This window comes from Solea senegalensis, linkage group LG13, assembly GCF_019176455.1.
Source record: "Solea senegalensis isolate Sse05_10M linkage group LG13, IFAPA_SoseM_1, whole genome shotgun sequence".
Classification (NCBI taxonomy): Eukaryota; Metazoa; Chordata; class Actinopteri; order Pleuronectiformes; family Soleidae; genus Solea; species Solea senegalensis.
This window is the reverse complement of record NC_058033.1, coordinates 12,729,110-12,749,787: the sequence shown is the minus strand read 5'-3', so window position 1 is coordinate 12,749,787 and position 20,678 is coordinate 12,729,110. Positions and strand designations below refer to the sequence as shown.

General features: G+C 41.4%; 1 protein-coding gene across 2 annotated transcripts in view; it reads right to left on the bottom strand.

The window, feature by feature from the left end:
* Positions 1-957: 957 nt before the first annotated feature.
* pcp4a (Purkinje cell protein 4a) overlaps positions 958-20,678 on the bottom strand; it is a 34,419-nt gene continuing 14,698 nt past the window's right edge. The window contains exons 2-4 of one of the 2 annotated variants that reach the window (XM_044043051.1): positions 7,681-7,732; positions 4,200-4,232; positions 958-1,817 (exon numbers count right to left, since the gene is read on the bottom strand). In XM_044043051.1, coding sequence (XP_043898986.1) covers positions 1,687-1,817; positions 4,200-4,232; positions 7,681-7,732 — 216 coding nt within the window. In that variant the 3' untranslated portion in view covers positions 958-1,686. The remainder of the gene's footprint in view (positions 1,818-4,199; positions 4,233-7,680; positions 7,733-20,678) is intronic. The other variant, XM_044043053.1, reaches the window with a different exon arrangement.

Below are 20,678 nucleotides of genomic sequence, written 5' to 3'. Positions count from 1 at the left end.
AATGGCTCGTTATCAGGCTTCTGCTGACGAGCTGACCGTTGGAATCAGGTGTGTTGGAGCGGGGAACATCCAAAACATGCAGGAGCACAGGGCTGATAAACACTTATCTAACACATGAGTAAATGGATAGTTACTTTACATCTCAGCACACAGTAGTTGTTGATTTACAGCTTCCTTCACCAGTACATTTAAATTTGATTAGATTTAAGTAAGCTATTTGAGACGGTGGTAGACCAGCAGCTTCTGTGTCTCTGCAAACTAAAAACACTGACTTTTTTTCCTGTGGTGCAAAGGTTTAGCTGTTTACAAACTTCAGTTTAGAGCTGTAAAAGTCTGCCTAAAAGCAACATAATGTGTATTATATTTAACTTTTAACCCTTTAACACTTAAGCCTTCAAATTACTTTTTTTGTGCGTATTTTAAAATGAAAAGGGCCAGAAAATGTCCTGTGACTAAGTGCTTTTGCCCATTTTTCCTGAATAACTTTCAATATCTGGCAGTTAAAGTAGTAGTGTACTAGCAATTTAAAATGAAGAAAAACCAAAAGTTTTATTTAGGAAAAAACACCATAGTTGCACACGAACACCAGATTTTTGTGTATGTTAAATTTGAAATGTGAACAGTATAATGCACATATTTAAAATGACATTTTGTTAGAGTGAAATTACCGTAATAACCATTTCAGAAACCGTCAGAATTTTTCCCGATAGCACGAACCGTCGCGTGATTACGGTGATGCAAACGTGGCGTCTTCGACGCGATCGGTGTTAAAGGGATAAAAGCTTGATACCTGTTCCGACTTAAGGTGGACTTATCACATGCTCTGCGTCAAACTGCAACTAGGAACTTTTCAAATGCTCTAGTGAGCCCTCTGGTGGTCACGCGCTCCGTCACAATATCGCACGATTAAAAACATGCCTCATACTGATGTTTAAAGAATGTGAAATAAGACAGTAAATCCGTGTACACTTCTATGTAACACTTTTATTTATTTCGCTGCATGTGTGTGTGTTTGCATGCATAAGTGTGTGTGTGTGTGTGTGTGTGTACAGCGGAACACAAACAATGATCGAAGCACAACTGAAGTCAAACCACAAACACGACATCAAGATTTTTCTACTAGGACACAGAGAACTGAGATGTGAGGTTCTGCTAAAAACACACAAAGGAAAAGGAGCTCAACCAACAGCAACAAATCAGAGACAACAACTAGACCGTGTCAGCCAATACAGTGTGAAAGCACAGAGGCACTTTTACCCGGTCGGAGGGAAACACCTTGAGCAGGTGACAGCGCTTGGCTCGGGCTGCAGATGAAATGCACATGGCTTGAACTCGCCCCTGAATTAAGGTCAAAGTTGTGTTTTGAATGTGTGTATTACACTGAAACAGCAGTGTCAGATACACTGCAGTGCTATTCAGGTAAAAAAAAAGTACAATTATAGGAATGTTTTAAATACATACACTCACTATTTTGGTTAAGAAACATTATTGTATAATACTCGTCATTCCAGGTTATAAATGATACACAAAGACTTTCACAAGGATATATTGTTTTAAACCCCTCCCTCCCTCTCTAACTCCCCCTCCCTCCCTCCTTCTCACTTTCATTCAGACAGTGCAGTTTGGTTGACATGCAAAAAAAACCCAGGCTCAAATCAGGTGACGCCGCGGCTAACAGTGTTCTTTCTACGACTTCACATCCTGCTTCTTCTTCTGGAATTTCCTGAACTGCGACTGGATGGTGACAGCAGCCTTTGCCGTCTCCGGGGCCTCCATGTCGATGTCGAAGTCATCTGGCAGGTCGTTCTTCTTGTCATCTGCAGAGAGGAGGAGGAAGAGGAGGAGGAGACATTGGTGAGAAAAGGTCAGCCTTGTACTTCCTATCTCGTCGGTCCACCACTTCAGTCCACACTGAATAATCTCAACAGCTATTGGATGGATTGCTCTAAGATTTGGTCAATAAAGCCATTTAAAAGGCTTTGGGTCACACAGCGGTTTCCTTCCACAGTCCAAAAACATGCAGTGGTCTCTGTACGTTTGCCCTGTGATGGACCAGCGAACTGTCCACTGTGTAGCCTGCCTTTCACCCTGAGTCAGCTGGGATTGGCTCCAGCCCCTCAACCCTCATGTGGAGGATAAAGCAGCAGACACTGAATGATCCACAGTGAGGAATATCAAGGAAAACTTTCATTTCACATAGCTTTAGAACATACTTTACTTGATCTTCTTAACTAACACTATACTTAATAATATTAACTAACTAACTCCATACTTGATCATCTTTAATAACACTATTCTTCATAATCTTAACTGACAAACTAACTAACTAACTAACACTATACTTGATCTTCTGTAACAAGACTATAGTTGATAGTCTTAATTAACACTATATTTGATCATCGTTACTAACACTACACTTGTTCATCTTTACTAACACTATATTTGATCATCGTTACTAACACTTTACTTGATCTTCTTTACTGACACTATACTTGATCATCTTTACAAACACTATACATGATCACCTTTACTAACTACCACTATACATAATCAACTTAACTAACACTAGTTAATGCTGCATTCACATTAGATTTGGAGTCCATTTACATGTGAACATTCTCTGCAAGTTTGAAACTGTAAAACTGAGTGTTTTTCTTTACATCAGTGTGTGTATCACGTGTCATGTTTAACGACAGTGAGTGTTTGGAGTTGTCCGTGTTGTCCTTGTGATTTTCCTGATGACTCACACCTGTGCATTACTGCTCACACCTGTGTCTCGTCATCTGTGCTCTCTTCATAGTCTCTGTGTTTCCCACCACTCTGGTTGGTTACTCCTGTTCAGTGTTCCACAACTCATGTCCTGTGATTAGATTCTCTACATATGTAACCACCAAGCCTCTCACTTTAAACCTCCGTGTGTGTCTGTGTTGAAGAATGTCTTTGATTCTGAACGTGTCTCTTGCATTTGGGTCCTTTGTCTTTTAGAACGTGGTAAGCTCATCATGATAAAACACCATATCCATTATAGATTTGAGTTTAATCTCATGGAACAACAGTAATACATTTTTGGTGTGTTTTAGCTGAGCAATGTGGTGTTTCATGGAGAGGATGGTGTAGCTCTTTGTACCTAAACCAGGAAAAGTGGTTAAAACAGTATTTTATCTTCACAAACATGAGCTCACGTGTATCTGTGATTTGCAGAAACATATTGTAGGTGTGACATACAGTATGATAACAACCCTAATAACAATGACATTATGTAAAGTGGCTGTTTATTCTGTTGCCGGGCGACCATGAAGAAGATTCTAGTGCGATGAAGACAAGATGTCAGACATTTACAGTAATATCAAAGCACATTTATTGTGACTGTGATCTAACCCTAGCCTGAGGCGGCGCTGCAACAAGAATTACTGAACGAGAAGACAAACAATGAACAGTCGTGGGTTTTGGATTTAGTTTAAATTGTTTTGGTTGTTTTGTACCCACAATGCCCTGCGTTGTAGTCCGCTTCTTTGGAGTTCGGTTGTGCATTCACACCTCCCCAAACGAACTAGGGTTCGATTAAGAAGGACATGAGAAACTAGTGTCAGTATGACAAAGACATGCTCAGGGTGTCGTGGTTCAGAGCAGTGGTGACCTGACATGCTGGTCTAAACCCAAGGACGGATTTTAGCACACCATAATGTGGCTCTTTACTCTTCTTTTCAGTGTCTTCAGTGTGTCAGCGACGTCTTCTATTGTCCCGAGACACCATTGCATGCTTTTAGTTCTTGCTCCCTCTAATTTCTGCTCTATGTCTGCCAGTGACCAAATGGCTTGGAGACAGACTGTCTTTCTTCTCACTGCAAGTTCTTTGGCAGTCAGAGACCAAAGCACTGGTTCCAGATTAGACTTTGGTACGGAGCTGGAACTGCCACACGAGGAAAAAAAAGAAAAGAAAAGAAAAGCGAGTGAGAGTCGGTGCAGAAGTAGAAAGACGTGTGAATGCCGTGTCAGCGAAACAACTGTTTTCTATTGTTATTCATGCGAGTAGTTAAGACACACTGCTGCTCACACTCCCACCTTCACCCAAAAGGTCAGCTGTTTGTTGAAGCAGCACAGTTGTCATGCATTACAGTGCTCCGTGCACGGTTGTGCTGATCTGCCGCGCCACGTGTGCGCTCCAGTGAAAAACAGCTTCTCTGCAGTTCCTTACTTACTTTTGGGCAGAGCCTTTGGTCGACCTTGACGCCCTTTGGATGACACGTGGACAACAGAGAAAACAGATGCATATTTCAGGACAGTTGCTGGGTTCCGTGTTGGACATGTACAGCGGCGGCTAGGTGTGCCACCGTGTGAAGGAATCCAGTTGGCACAATGGGAGGTGATGGGATTATTTCCCTAAGAGGTTTGTGAAAGGTCATGTTTAAATTGGCTCCTGTGAGATTTGAGGCAACGCAAGAATATGTGGACAATGACTGATGAAGGCGTAGTGTAAAAAAAATAAAACTTCACCACAGAGACCAACTGTTAGGCCAATCAATGAGAGGTGAACCACGAGTTTGACTCTGAATGTTCTGTAACTGGAGCCTTGTTTGTTATCACAGAGGCATAATAGCAGACTTATTTTGGCAGCAGGAAATGACATGCATTGGTTTAGGTATGGGTATTAGAGTTATACTCATATTATAATTGTCATATAGTGTATGTGTGTCATTGTGATGTATTCAATTCTATTTTTTTGTTGTGTATTTGCATTTTTTTCTGATGTATTTTGCATATCAAAGCCCAACTAGGGACTGGAGTTGCATATTAGGAGTTGCTATAAACTCTTTGTGCAGCACATGAGCTTCACACTGTGTTAAACTGCATTGTCCCTAGTAAACAAATACATAAAAATCAGACATACAGTCAAGATTATTGGACCTCCTGTTCAACTTTAGACAAATAAACAAATCATTTGTTTACTAAATAAAAGGAGAAATTCAAATCTTGTATTTTTACATCAATAAATTAAATGATTATAGATTATACAGAGTAGTCACAATGGAAAACCTCAGGAAACATTTAGTAAATGTGTATTTTTTAGGATAAAGATGGTGTGTTGACTAATGTCACTCTATGGGCACAATTATTGCCTTTCTGCACATTTATCAAAGGGAATGGAAAAAGGGAAAAATAAAGAGGTGAAAATTGGCTGGAATGTGATTTACTCCTTGATCAAATTCAACCCAGCTGCCTAGAATCTCCACCGGGTTGATTCTCTGTGGACTGAACCTGAACTGCAGCTCTCTTCATCATCCCAGAAGATGGGACAGGAATCCATTCGAGAGTGGGCTTTAACAGTGTTATCAGCAGCCCCAGAGAGATGGGGGGCGGAGAAGGAGGTGACACATGGTCTCCAGGTAAACCAGAGCTGTTTTATGTGCAGAATGAGTCTATGGAGCGATTCAACGGTGAACAGGCTTACGCACTTACTCCATACTGACTGTATTGCTCTGAAAATTGAACCCCCGGGTTCTCCGGGTGCTTTTGCTTTATTTGGACATTTACTTTCCTCGTTGTACTTTCATAAACTTTGAGTTCAGTTCTTTTTGTTTCTGGCTTTTCTTGCATTTTTCTGTTGCATTATATTGTAGTTTCCTTCCCTGTGGGTTTTGTCTACTCTGCTTCTTGTTTTCTTGTGTCGTTAGTTTTCCCTCCGCTGTGATTGTCTGCCCTGCCCTCATGTGATTCACCTGTGTCTGATTATCGTTGCTCCCCGTGTGTTTAGTCTTCGTGGTCTCCAGTCTCTCTGTCGGTTCATTATTTGCACCCGTTCTGTTTGGGTTTCCTCTGCTCTGCTCTGCTCTGTTCCCAATGTTTCGAGATATTTTTGTTTTAGTTTTTCGAGAAGAATAGAGAGAACAAGTCAACCTGATACATGTATATTCATCCGTTTATTGTATAAAGAGAGGAAACAGTGAAAAACGATTGATTTCACTTGAGCCGTGGTCTTTAAAACAAAGTGTTTCACTGGTGTGAGCCTCATGAGAAACACACTTTCCTCTCATTTTTGCCAGAATGACAGTTCTGCACTTAGCACCATTGATGAATTCCAAAGGATCTTGCTGAGTCCAATTTTACAGTTTTATAACTCAGGGGATTTGAATTACATTAGAATGTAAAAATACCATGGCCTACTTTTCAAAGTAGGTCTTGTTGTAAATTGTAACCACGGTGAAGGAAACCATGACCACTGAAGGCTCCTCTCTCTCAGTAATCTAATTCATTCTTTTGTCTGATTTTAAGAATGATTTTTCTCAATGAATGTGATCCCTTTTGACACTGACGTGTAATTGCACCAGTGGGGACTATTCTGCAGTTTCTTCATCACCTGGCTTGGTTTTTATGATTTTTTTGGGGGGGTGGGGGGTCAGTTTTTCGCAGTAAATGCTGCGAAAGCTTCCTGTTTTGAGATGTCCCAGTTGTTTGGTTTTGAGACATTGGGGGGATTCTCCCGTCTTTAAAGGTGACATAGAATGCTTGTATCACACATATATGTTAGTAATGGAGGTCTACTTACATATATTAACTTGTTTTCATGGTTAAAAACCTACTAATCGCTGCAAACGAGCCGATCAAAATATCTCCTCACTGACGCTCTCGTCAGCCGCGCTGTTTCAGACCAAAACCACACCCCTAGAATGTGGACTGTGTTGTGATTGGCCAGCCAGCGAGAGCTTTCCTACTGTCCTGTGATTGGCCAGGTACCTGGAAGTGACGTAATAAATAGGCCAGCTCTCAGATACACAGCTCTGCATCTCAGCAGCTACAACGAGAGTAGTTCTTCTTCTTCTGCGGTTGAATGAACGCAACCGGATGTGCCCGGACTAGTGCCCGCACCAGGAGGCGCTACGGTGGTGAGAGGAGTGGTGAGGATTTTTGATGACGACATCAAATTAAGGAAGTGCCGATCCGCTTCGCAGAGCCCAGGAAAACAATACAACACTATTTTCTCAGCAGTGGCTGAACTGTTTGTTCTGAAACTTTAGGGTTTCATAAACGAGGTAATGACGCAGATACACACACAAACGCGGCGTTAATTGGAGCTTCCGGTCTATGTGGGCTTTAAGTAATATTGAAGGAATTGTTATTAGTTTGTCGACTTTGTGCAGGCACCTCAGAGAACACTCGGATCTGCTGGAGACTGCAATATTTCCTCAAGATCCTTTAAGTAAATATGGCATGCTTCGTGGACAAGAAGCTCTTGAAAACCCAGCTCTTCCAAGAGCATCTTCTGTCCTAGCTCTTGCTACAGTGGGTTTCTTTCCAAGACTTCTTCTATGTTGCTTATTCCTCTTTTGTAAGTCCTAAAACCTTAAATGTTTTGTAATGGATATAAAATGATGCACTTGGAATGCATACAGGCTTACGGAAGTGTACTGTAACCAGCTTCCGTTTGAAGGCATGTACATTCAAACTGAAAACATTAGTTTGGAACCTGGAAAAACAAACTTCAGTGGGCGTGTCATATAGGTGTAAACAGGAGGGAGAAGGAAAGGAAACAGCAGAGGACACTAAATATTTGATGACCAGTTCCACTGTCATGTTTACTTCTGCTCACCCCCTGAGCATCATGGTTCTGCTGCTACTAGAATGCTGTGGAGTGAAAACTGCTTTGTTAAAATGTTCACATGGAGCAGAATGGTCAGAAAATACCTTGGCCAGCCGCTGGTTTGCTGTTCCCAGTTGTCGCTCCGAATGCTTGTCTCTGCAACGACAACAGAGGAAAAAACATGATCAGTATTTATCGGCGAATATGAGTTCAAATAGCTCCAGAAGACAACAGACACGGCATCACATGTCTCGGTGAGCCTGTGTTCATGCTGGTGTATGTGAGGGCAGCGTGGAGGAGCCGAGGTGATCTATAATCCATGTTTCTGCAGCAGAGGCACGCTCACACTGTCTCATCCAACTGTTCTCCCCTGACACTCTGCTGCTGCTGCAACATGACAAGATGCATTCAGCTCAGAGTTTCCAAAGAGCAGGTCTGGGTTTTCCTGGAGAAAATGCTGCACCAGGCCGAGCTTAAGTGTTTAGATTCCATTTTTGTAATGGTTCACTTCTTCTTTTGCTTTGATATCAGTGTGTTTCTTCCATAAGAGCAAACCGAGCCCATTGTATTTCGTTATTAATCATACGTGTTCAAGCAGTTCTGATGAGTCCAAGTCAACCAGCAAGAATCAAACTGGCGTCAGAAACCTGACATCCTCCTCCTCCAACAACACTCCATCATCTGCTTTTTTCTGTTTACACGCTGAAATCAAAGTGAGGAAATTCCAGCGCTGAGCTGACACTCGCCCACATGATCACGCAGTGACACACAGCGATGGCGCCAGACGCCGCGCGTCCTACCGCCCACCTGGTCACGAGTGAGCGCTCGGTGGCAGCCGGGGCAGAGGAACAATAACGCGTGACGGATCGTCTCGGCGCAGTTTAAAAATATTGGGAACTATATCAAGACAAATGAACAAAGTTGATATAAATAACCAGCTTTCTGACGCCCGCTGCTGCCACTGCACTCTCGTTTTCCTTCACTCCGCCCTCATCTAAAGCCTTTAGCTACGACCACATCTCATATATTCTCTGGCTTTAAACTCACCACACAGATATTAGAGTGAAGCTAATCCAAGTTCAAAGCCTCACACTTGCTCCATATTAGATCTGAGTTTAGCTAGAAGACATTGAAGGAAAAGAACAAGGCACAAAAAAGCTTCCTGATCACACCTCCTCTTGGTGCTATTTGTGTCTGCTGTGTTGTGATTAAAAGTCGCCAGGATTAAGAGAGCCAAGATTATTTTTGTCTCAAGTACAAACGGTCCAGAAATAAAACTAGAATTATGGAACTTTTAGTCCGTGTAAAGCAGTAAAACACAACACAGATTTTTATCACACTGTAAACAAATGTTATTAACCATTCAGCACAACATTGTCACGTACGTGGCCAACAGTGATGTAAGTGCATATGTGATTTTAGCAATCGTATACTTTTATATACGTTTATTGAAAGCCACTCTGTAATAAACTTTGGTAGGACGTTAAGTTTGATGTATGTATGCAGACTGACGTCGACATGATCCATGGTCAAGACGCAGCAGTAAAACATCATCCCTCAAATTCCAGACGACAATGACGACTTTCTAGTTCCGTTTTTTGGTTCTTTTTTAAACTAAACTTGAATAAAGTCATATGTGAAACAACTGAATAATTATATCAAAGAAACTTGTCCTATCAAATACAAACTGAGCCACCATCTCCCACTCCACTTGTTGAGCAATCCACCTTAATCTGATCAAATCTCCATATTCTCTTAAGGCCCTGGAATACTTCTGCACACGTGCCGTGCATGTCGCATATCTCGGAGCCTGGCATACTCGCGCGTCAGTGTCCTGCAGTATCCCTCTTCACCATCAGGGGGCAGTGCAAATCTGGACACAGGGAATAGGACGCATTCCTACCAAAGTAGAAGAGAACAACACTACTGATTGGTTTCGAGCGGCTCACCAGATCGAGGCTCGGACGACTACCCTTGGCGACCCTTCTTCTGTTGTCCAAATGGTTTTTGTGCACCCAACATGCTCTTTGCGTTCCAAAGTCTGGCATTTTGCGTTGCGTTGGGTCCAAGTATAGTATCTAAGTATTCCAGGGCCTTGAGGCTACTTTCTGATTACCAGCAACACTGCTCCGATCTGATTTAGATCAGATTTGACGGTTCACAGTGTCTTGCACGTGAACACTACGGCGACTCTCAAATGCACACAGTTGCCTAGTTCTACTGTTTGTTTGTTTTTTTACATGCATTATCAACAACAAAAAACATCATATTTGTGGGTCCACTCCACCTTCAGTTACAGATCAGTTAAATAAGAACGATAAAGAGAAGCTATCGCAGCAAATTTGGCCACATATTGGATAAACAGGTATCTGATCTAGGGCCACATACTGAAGTTACACAATCCTGATTTTAAAATCAGAAGTGACGAACAAGATCTGTGATGTAAATTCAGTGTTAATCTGAACGTAGCCTTAGATTGACTTGCTGTTTCCCTGTATCTTCTAAGTGAAAAGGTACACGTACATATATAAAAAAGAAACCCAAACATTCTGGCTTCAGCCTGAAAAAACAAATGTGTTAACCAACCTCCAGTTACCTATCAGTGGAGAGAATCTTCTCCTCTGCTGCCTACAAAAGACCCACTACAAACGATGAGTCTTTGCATAAGTGAACACAGGTCAAAGAAGTGAGAGGATGAGTCAGACTGAGTCAGACGAGCATCAGCTGTTGCTGTAGGCCACCTGGATCCTTCTCTCCACGTGTGGTCTTCCACTTTTCATTAAGCGTCACACCTGTCAGCTGTGACCTTGACTTTGGGGGCCGTCTCGTTTTGAAGGAGACGTAGGAGCAAGCTGCGAGTCTCGTTTTCACGTTTCACGATGATTAACAGTGGCAACAGGAGCAGGTGCGACTGCGGCGCTTTAAAATTAGCAAGACAGACGTGAAAGAGGAGGAGGACGAAGGCTCCATAGCGTTTCTAGATATCCTGCATTTACAGAAGATTTTAGGTAAGTTAGAGAACAAAAACTAAGCTCAGATGATTTTTTTTTGGCAATTTTTCTGACAAATATTGTGGTTGTAGATTCATTTGCTGTATAAATGTTGTTTTAATAGTGACTATGTAATATTATAATATAACATTACTGTAAACAACCACTGATATAGTCATTCACCTGTGCTGCATGAAGAGGAGGCCATTAATGTGTAAAGTATTAATCTTGAGTCAGATGTGATCCTAAAATAATAATAATATATAAAAATATATATATATAAAAAATAATAACTGTTTCGCCCTCTGTGTTCATCCTCTTCAAATTAATATCCTAAACTAACCACTGTGTACATTTTATTTTAATTGCAATATTTAATGTCTGCAATTCATTCAACACTGTTTGCAGATAACCTTAATATTCATTGTTAAGTGGAATATTTAAATGCAGTATTATTCATATCATAATTACGTGCTACAAATACTCTAATTAATGAGGTGATACAGCATCGTCATTTCATTTAATATCCACTGTGTTACTGTGAAACTCTCAGTGCTGCATCCAAACAGAACTGAACTGAACACACCAACGGTACAACATCGTCTCTCACTGAAGCAACTATCCACGCGAAAACTGCAGAAACGCCACCATCACAGTCAGATTTTGGGGGTTCTCTCACAGCTGGAAGCGCTCGGCTTTATCTAACGTGAATAAAACGAGACTTTCGGAGAGAGCCAAGGTCGGCGGCAGCAGCAATTATGGGGAGGCAGAATGAGAATGTCTCGTTGGGAGCTTACAATATAATGATTCAACTTTATTTTTATTTATTTTTTTTACAACGGCTCTCTGCTGTGGCTCATCATGTGACCATGGCAACTACAGAAACCCAGCGAGGAAACAGCACAGAAGAGGAATTTGGTCATAAATAAAATTTGACCAAAACTGATTACAACAAAGAATCTGTATTAGATTTCATGTGTCCATTATGACCTTTAACCGTTCTATTTCCCACTTTGTTGTTTGACTTGGTTTAATTATCCTGACCTGCACGAAGGCTCTGCTCTCTTTGTCTCCTCTGTTACGTCATGTTCTGCTTGTTTTTCCTAATAATTTTGCAGCTTTAGATCCTCATCCTCCCAGGGTTAGTTTAAGCAGTTTTTTTTAGCCTTGTATTTGGGTCAAATTCTGAGACAAGTACTTAATAAAGACAAAGGGTCAGAGGAAATCTTTGAAACGACAACTCATTTCTTGGTCCTGATGGTTTGTGCTGAGGGAAAAATGTAATCTTTTTTTTTGATGAACACATGACATTTATGTACATGTGTTCATCCAATTAGATTTGTATCTTTCCTGTTTCTGACTTAGAATAGAATATGGGCTTTTAACACCTACAGACTCTAAATTGGCATTCACAGGCAGGATGACTGGTTTCCAGGTTTCCATCACTCCCTTCCTTCCTGTCATACATTTACACCTCTATGATACTGGTTGATGTTGAGGGATTGGCAGAAGAAATAAATTACCAGTATGTGTGAGGTGCTATTTTTGGTTCTTATGGCAGCTCGAGCTCTCCAGAGAGGTCCCATGCCGTACTCGGGGATCTATTAACAATTAAAGGAGACGGGGAATCTGGGTCACAGACGGCTCGTCCCTAGCACCATTAACAGGTTCCCTGCCAACAGACTGGGAGCAGAGTGACAGCGCCGAGGGATGATTGACTGAACACACAGCGTGAAGCAGTGCTGACATTATACATTATAACTCACTTTCCCCTCTCTGATAAGGCTGGGTTAAAAAGCAGGTTGTCGGCGCTTGGACGACATACTACACTATGACTTTTTAGAACCGATTTTGGACGACATACCATACTATGACTTTTTTGACCGATTTTGGACGACATACTATACATGAGTGCAGAGGAGAAGGAGATATGAGGAGAGGACAGGAGTGCAGAGGAGGAGGAGACATGAGGAGAGGACATGAGTGCAGAGGAGGAGACATGAGCATATAGTTTATCTTATACGTTTGTTGGTTGAAAATGAGACGCCCTGTCTCAATGGTATAACCTGTACATAAAAATAACGCTATCATTACAGTGTACAGACATTACTGGTTAATAAACCACACTTAATTGATTTAATGCATACAAATAATGACTATTCATACAGTGTTCAATATCAGCATTTGTTTTTTTTTAATCCATTCTTACCCTTCCCTCCGTCATTTTGTAAGTACAACATGTTGTTGTTTTAGATTTTCCCGCGTTGTTTCGGGTTCTCTCGGGTTCTCTCTCGTCATACTTCTTCACCAACGTAAACGTCATCACGTTTCAGACGCGCTCTCTTCTGTGACCTGTAGTCATGGAGCGGTCTGTGGGTCTGCAGCTGGACCCTTCTCACAATTTCAGCTGCTATTTTTCTTTTATTTGTCCAGCGAGGACATGAACGTTGAATAAGTACAGGTGGAGCTGCTCCTGCACAAACACACACTGATTTAAAAGCCTTTATGTAGTTTCCGTGACTTGGTACATTTCACTCCTCCCCTCTGTGTCGATCTATTTGGAATGTTCCACTTCCTTTGTTGGAGGCGGAGCTTCTTCTGCGCAGAGACAGAAACAGCGAGAGGACGAGGAGCGGCGGAAGTAACATGTGTACAATCATGTGAACAAACGTGGTAACTGCTGTTTACAATGATCCACACATTTCTTAGATTCTCTGTTGACGCTCTGTTCACACCTGCTGTTCACATCCGACCACAGGTGTTCAGGTTACACCTGCTAATGCTAACGTGACGTCACTGCTCCACAGCAAACACACGTGTGTTGTCAATGTGACAGTATGTCGTCAAAACTGTCCAAATATGAACTTTCCGAGTATAGTATGTCCCCAAAAACGTTTAAATATAAATTGTCCACATATGTCAAAGAATGTCCTCAACACAAACTGTCAATAGACCATCCAAACTGTTCAGAATGAGTATCTCGTCTGGCCAGTAGCAGGTTAGCTGCTGCTAATGTGACGTCACTGCTCCGCAGTAAACACACGTACATGTTTTCAAAAAAGTGACTTAGTGTCAAATATGTCATTATGTAGTATGACGTCTTACTGTCAACAACTGTCCGAAATGTCCTCGTATAATATGCAGAGGTGGGTAGAGAAGCCAAAAAATGACTCAAGTAAAATTACTGTTACTGTAAGATAAGAATTACTCAAGTAGAAGTAAAAATAAAATAAAAATACTCTAAGAGTAAAAAAGTATGAAAAGTTTGAAAAGACGACTCAAGTACTGAGTTTCTCCGGATTTAGTTTTGAAATATTCAGAGCAACACAGATAGTACAAAATAGACACAACATAATATAAAACAACAATGTTCAAATGTTAAATAATAATATTCTAAATAAAACAATAAATACGGCCTTTAAAATAGGAAGAGAAATAGATCGCGCATGTAATAAAAAAGATTTTTTAAAAATGACGTAACGACCAAAGCCAAAAGGAACAAAAGAGCCAAAAGGAACGGCGTAAAAGTAACGTTCTTTCTTCAAATATATACTCAAGAAAAAGTAAAAGTACGTTGCAATAAAACTACTCAAAAAAAAAAACTTTAACTAAACTATGAACTGTCTAAAAGTGTCCTAGTATAGTATGTCCTAAAAAAATATCTTCATTATTAGTAAACTGCCAAAAATGTCCAAATATAGTACATCAACAAAAAAAATTCACTATACCATTAAAACTGTTTAGAATGAGTATCTAGTCTGGCCAGTAGGGGGCAGATTAAGTAAAAAAAAAACTGTTGACGAGCAGTGGTTTAGCAGAATTTCAAAATAAAAGTGTCCGTGTTGATATGGATCAATATATAGTTGACAATAAAAAGGTTTTCCTGTGTTTTCCTCACATTTCTTCACTCATTTACTGCACTGAGCACATTTGAACACTTAAAAGTGGACACTGCTTTGCCTCATCATGTCCTCTGACTGAAGACCTGCAAACAGCTGCCGTTAAAGGCACAGTTCATGTGTTTTCTAGTGATTCCATTCACAGCTGTCGCTAAATACGTCAGAATCCTCTGTTAAATATTGAGATTTTACAAATGTTTTCAGGATTTTTAAAGTCTTTGTAACTGATCTACAACTTTATTTGGAGCAGGAGCAGGACCAGGACCAGGACCAGGAGCCGGAGCCAGGATCAGGACCAGGAGGAGGACGAGGAGCACCGGGGACAGGTGTGTGGTAACTGCTGCTTAAAATTGATACACATTTCTTAGATGTTCTGTTGACGCTCTGTTCACACCTGCTGTTCACATCCGACCTGAGGGATCCGATCACAGGTGTTCAGATTACACCTGCTAATGCTACTTTGACGTCACTGCTCCACATGTGAACACACGTACATGACCTACAAAAAAGTGACATAGTGTCAAATATGTCACTATGTAGTATGACGTCTTACTGTCAACAACTGTCCGAAATGTTCTCGTATAATATGCAGAGGTGGGTAGAGAAGCCAAAAAATGACTCAAGTAAAATTACTGTTACTGTAAGATAATAATTACTCAAGTAAAAGTAAAAATAAAATAACAATACTTTAAAAGTAAAAAAGTATGAAAAGTGTGAAAGACGACTCAAGTACTCAAGTACTGAGTTTCTCCGGATTTAGTTTTGAAATATTCAGAGCAACACAGATAGTACAAAATAGACACAACATAATATAAAACAACAATGTTCAAATGTTAAATAATAATATTCTAAATAAAACAATAAATACGGCCTTTAAAATAGGAAGAGAAATAGATCGCGCATTTAATAAAAAAGATTTTTTAAAAATGACGTAACAACCGTCACTTAGCCAAATGGAACGGCGTAAAAGTAACGTTCTTTCTTCCAATATATACTCAAGAAAAAGTAAAAGTACGTTGCAATAAAACTACTCAAAAAAAAAATTCCAAAAAGTTACTCATGTATTTATAGTGGTGTAAAAGGTTAAACTATGAACTGTCTAAAAGTGTCTTAGTATAGTATGTCCTAAAAAAATATATCTTCATTATTAGTAAACTGTCAAAAATGTCCAAATATAGTACATCAACAAAAAAAATTCACTATACCATTAAAACTGTTTAGAATGAGTATCTAGTCTGGCCAGTAGGGGGCAGATTAAGTAAAAAAAAACTGTTGACGAGCAGTGGTTTAGTAGAATTTCAAAATAAAAGTGTCCATGTTGATATGGATCAATATATAGTTGACAATAAAAAGGTTTTCCTGTGTTTTCCTCACATTTCTTCACTCATTTACTGCACTGAGCACATTTGAACACTTTAAAGTGGACACTGCTTTGTCTCATCATGTCCTCTGACTGAAGACCTGCAAACAGCTGCCGTTATAGGCACAGTTCATGTGTTTTCAAGTGATTCCATTCACAGCCGTCGCTAAATACGTCAGAATCCTCTGTTAAATATTGAGATTTTACAAATGTTTTCAGGATTTTTTAAAGTCTTTGTAACTGATCTAGACTTTGTTTGGAGCAGGACCAGGAGCCGGAGCCAGGATCAGGACCAGGACCAGGAGGAGGAGGACGAGGAGCAGCGGAGACAGGTTTGGTAACTGCTGCTTAAAAATGATCCGCACATTTCTTAGATGTTCTGTTGACGCTCTGTTCACACCTGCTGTTCACATCCGACCTGAGGGATCCGATCACAGGTGTTCAGATTACACCTGCTAATGCTAATGCTAATGCGACGTCACTGCTCCACATGTAAACACACATTTCATTTCACTTTCTTTATTAAAAGGAACAAAGAAACTGGAAAATGTTCAACATTTGTAATGAAACAAAAAACAATTCATCGATTATTAAAGTATTTGACAGTTAATTTAGTAATTGTTTTTAATTATGCAGTAATCGTTGCATCTCTACTTGTTTTATATTTTTTTAAATAATCATCAAAGACACCATGAGATATACTTAGACAACAGCGCTCGTGAAAGTGAGCACTTGGCACCACCTAGTGGACTGAAATGTTCATTTATTTAGTTAATTTTTAATGACGTTTATTTGTAATGTCTGTTAAAAAAAAAAAACTATACACTAAAAAAAAGAATACGCCATATTTCACTGTATTAGTTTTCCTACTAATAATTCTCTCAAATAGCGTCACATCCTGTGTGTAACCGTAGCAACCACAACAACGTTAGCTGGAAAAGTCGCACGATTGTATCGCAGTTTCACGTCAGACACTGGAGTCACATCAGAGACTCGTCGCATTTAAACTTGCGTTTAGCACACTTTCTGGAGCAAACCATCACTCTTTCACCTGTGATTTCATCCCCTCACACGGACGTTAACAGCACTTGTCAACAGAGTTTAATTTGTTCACATCATTTTTACATTGTTAACCAGTGAAAACTGTGGACGAGTCAAAGTGGCATCATTCAATCAATAAACACACCATTAAATAATGACTCACATGTGTGTGTTGTATGTTGTTTTTACATCAAATGAATTTGGTATTGGAATGAATGAATGACACATTTAATAATGAGACATTTATGTATTTAATTCCAATGTGAATGAATGAATGAATGTGAGACACATGTGAGTCATTATTTAATGGTGTATTTATTGATTGAATGTTGCCACTTTGACTCGTCCACAGTTTTCACTTGTTAACGATGTAAATAGGATGTGAACATGTTAATCACACAGAAGTCTCATTCATGTGCTCATCATTTTTAAGCAGCAGTTACTGGACACCTGGACCCAACTGTGTGGTCAACAGTCCAGGGAGTGAACCCCTATCATTTTTTTTTGTAATTTCTAGTTTTTTTAAGGCTTTTTTTTGGCAAAAAATGTGAAATAAAATAGTATAACCCCCTGCTGTCATCTGTGCGGGTGGCCGGGGGAGCACAGCCCAGCCCCAACCTCCCACCACTACAATCGCAGTGAGAGCGCGCGTAGTTAGACCCCGGCGCCGGGGCCAAGTGTTCGCACCGTGCTGGATTTGAACCAGCCACAGCCGGACTGGCACAACCTTGCGGTTGCGAACCAACCCTTCACGCCACGAACCCTTTTGACATTTGGGACGGAGCTCCGGGCGTTTTTGAGTCTTCACTTTGGCTGTGAAACCTTAAACTTTGACCTATAAGGGAATCGAACCGTCAACATCCGGACTGAAAGGCCCCTCTCTAACCAGCTGAGCTAACTGTCCATGCTAGTCCTCTTGGTTTTCTCACACTTATTCACTCTCTGTGTAGAATATTGGGCTTAAAATGTTGCTTCATCTAAGATTCGAACCTCTGACCTCAGGAACTCCAGTCTTTGTCTGAACCACGTGAGCTATTTGTACTCACACACTGCTTCTTCAACGTTGGACAACTTTCAATAACAGATGAGCACAAAGATGACTTCAGAAAGACCTCAGACTAATGAGGTATTTAACGATACATGTCCTCCCTAAAGGCCCAAACAGTTGGTGCAGTGGTTAGTGCTCTTGCCTTTGAAACAAGAAGACCTGGGTTCGAGACCCAGTTGGAGCAAGGATCTTTCTGCAGTTTTTCACGTTCTCCCCCGGGTTCTCTGGCCTCCTGCCACACTCCATCAATCATCTACCACTGTGTCCTCCACTGGTGGGCCATGGGGGCTGCTATGCCAAGCTCAGCTGTCATAGGCGGTGTTCACCCTGGACTGTTGGCCAGTCCATTCAAAACATGCAATGCAGTGTCGAGGTAAATTTCCACTTCAGGTAAGATTCGAACACCCGACCATAGGAACGACAGTCCTTGCCTGAACCACGTGAGCTAGTTGTCCTTGTATGCTTCGTCGGCCAATTTTGAAGCCTTTCAATAATAGAACTTATGACTTCACAGATCTCAGCCTTATGAACTATTTAAAAACATCTGTCCCTCTTCATGGACAGCATGGTTGGTGTAGTGGTTAATGCTCTTCACTTTGGAACAAGAAGACCTTGGTTCGAGACCCATATGGAACAAGCATCTTTCTGCAGTTTTTCATGTTCTCCCCCGGGTTCTCTGGCCTCCTCCCACATTCCATCAATCATCTACCACTGTGTCCTCCACTGGAGGGCCATGGGGGCTGCTGTGCCAAGCTCAGCTGTCATAGGCGGTGTTCACCCTGGACTGTTGGCCAGTCCATTCAAAACATGCAATACAGTAAATTTGCACTTAAACATTCACTTCACGTAAGATTCGAACCCATGACCATAGGAACGACAGTCCTTGCCTGAACCACGTGAGCTAGTTGTCCTTGTATGCTTCGTCGGCCAATTTTGAAGCCTTTCAATAATAGAACTCATGACTTCACAGATCTCAGCCTTATGAACTATTTAAAAACATCTGTCCCTCTTCATGGACAGCATGGTTGGTGTAGTGGTTAATGCTCTTGACTTTGGAACAAGAAGACCTTGGTTCGAGACCCATATGGAACAAGCATCTTTCTGCAGTTTTTCATGTTCTCCCCCGGGTTCTCTGGCCTCCTCCCACACTCCATCAATCATCTACCACTGTGTCCTCCACTGGAGGGCCATGGGGGCTGCTGTGCCAAGCTCAGCTGTCATAGGGTCATAGGCGGGGTTCACCCTGGACTGTTGGCCAGTCCATTCAAAACATGCAATACAGTAAATTTGCACTTAAACATTCACTTCACGTAAGATTCGAACCCATGACCATAGGAACGACAGTCCTTGCCTGAACCACGTGAGCTAGTTGTCCTTGTATGCTTCGTCGGCCAATTTTGAAGCCTTTCAATAATAGAACTCATGACTTCACAGATCTCAGCCTTATGAACTATTTAAAAACATCTGTCCCTCTTCATGGACAGCATGGTTGGTGTAGTGGTTAATGCTCTTGACTTTGGAACAAGAAGACCTTGGTTCGAGACCCATATGGAACAAGCATCTTTCTGCAGTTTTTCATGTTCTCCCCCGGGTTCTCTGGCCTCCTCCCACACTCCATCAATCATCTACCACTGTGTCCTCCACTGGAGGGCCATGGGGGCTGCTGTGCCAAGCTCAGCTGTCATAGGGTCATAGGCGGGGTTCACCCTGGACTGTTGGCCAGTCCATTCAAAACATGCAATACAGTAAATTTGCACTTAAACATTCACTTCACGTAAGATTAGAACCCATGACCATAGGAACGACAGTCCTTGCCTGAACCAGTGAGCTAGTTGTCCTTGTATGCTTCTTTCGGCCAATTTTGAAGCCTTTCAATAATAGAACTCATGACTTCACAGATCTCAGCCTTATGAACTATTTAAAAACATCTGTCCCTCTTCATGGACAGCATGGTTGGTGTAGTGGTTAATGCTCTTGACTTTGGAACAAGAAGACCTTAGTTCGACACCCATATGGAACAAGCATCTTTCTGCAGTTTTTCATGTTCTCCCCCGGGTTCTCTGGCCTCCTCCCACATTCCATCAATCATCTAGCACTGTGTCCTCCACTGGAGGGTCGTGGGGGCTGCTGTGCCAAGCTCGGCTGTCATAGGGTCATAGGCGGGGTTCACCCTGCACTGTTGGCCAGTCCATTCAAAACATGCAATACAGTAAATTTGCACTTAAACATTCACTTCACGTAAATTCGAACCCATGACCATAGGAACGACAGTCCTTGCCTGAACCACGTGAGCTAGTTGTACTTGTATGCTTCGTCGGCCAATTTTGAAGCCTTTCAATAATAGAACTCATGACTTCATAGATCTCAGCCTTAGGAACTATTTAAAGACATCTGTCGCTCTTCATGGACAGCATGGTCGGTGTAGTGGTTAATGCTCTCGACTTTGGAACAAGAAGACCTTGGTTCGAGACCCATATGGAACAAGCATCTTTCTGCAGTTTTTCATGTTCTCCCCCGGGTTCTCTGGCATCCTCCCACACTCCATCAATCATCTACCACTGTGTCCTCCACTGGAGGGCCATGGGGGCTGCTGTGCCAAGCTCAGCTGTCATAGGGTCATAGGCGGGGTTCACCCTGCACTGTTGGCCAGTCCATTCAAAACATGCAATACAGTAAATTTGCACTTAAACATTCACTTCACGTAAGATTCGAACCCATGACCATAGGAACGACAGTCCTTGCCTGAACCACGTGAGCTAGTTGT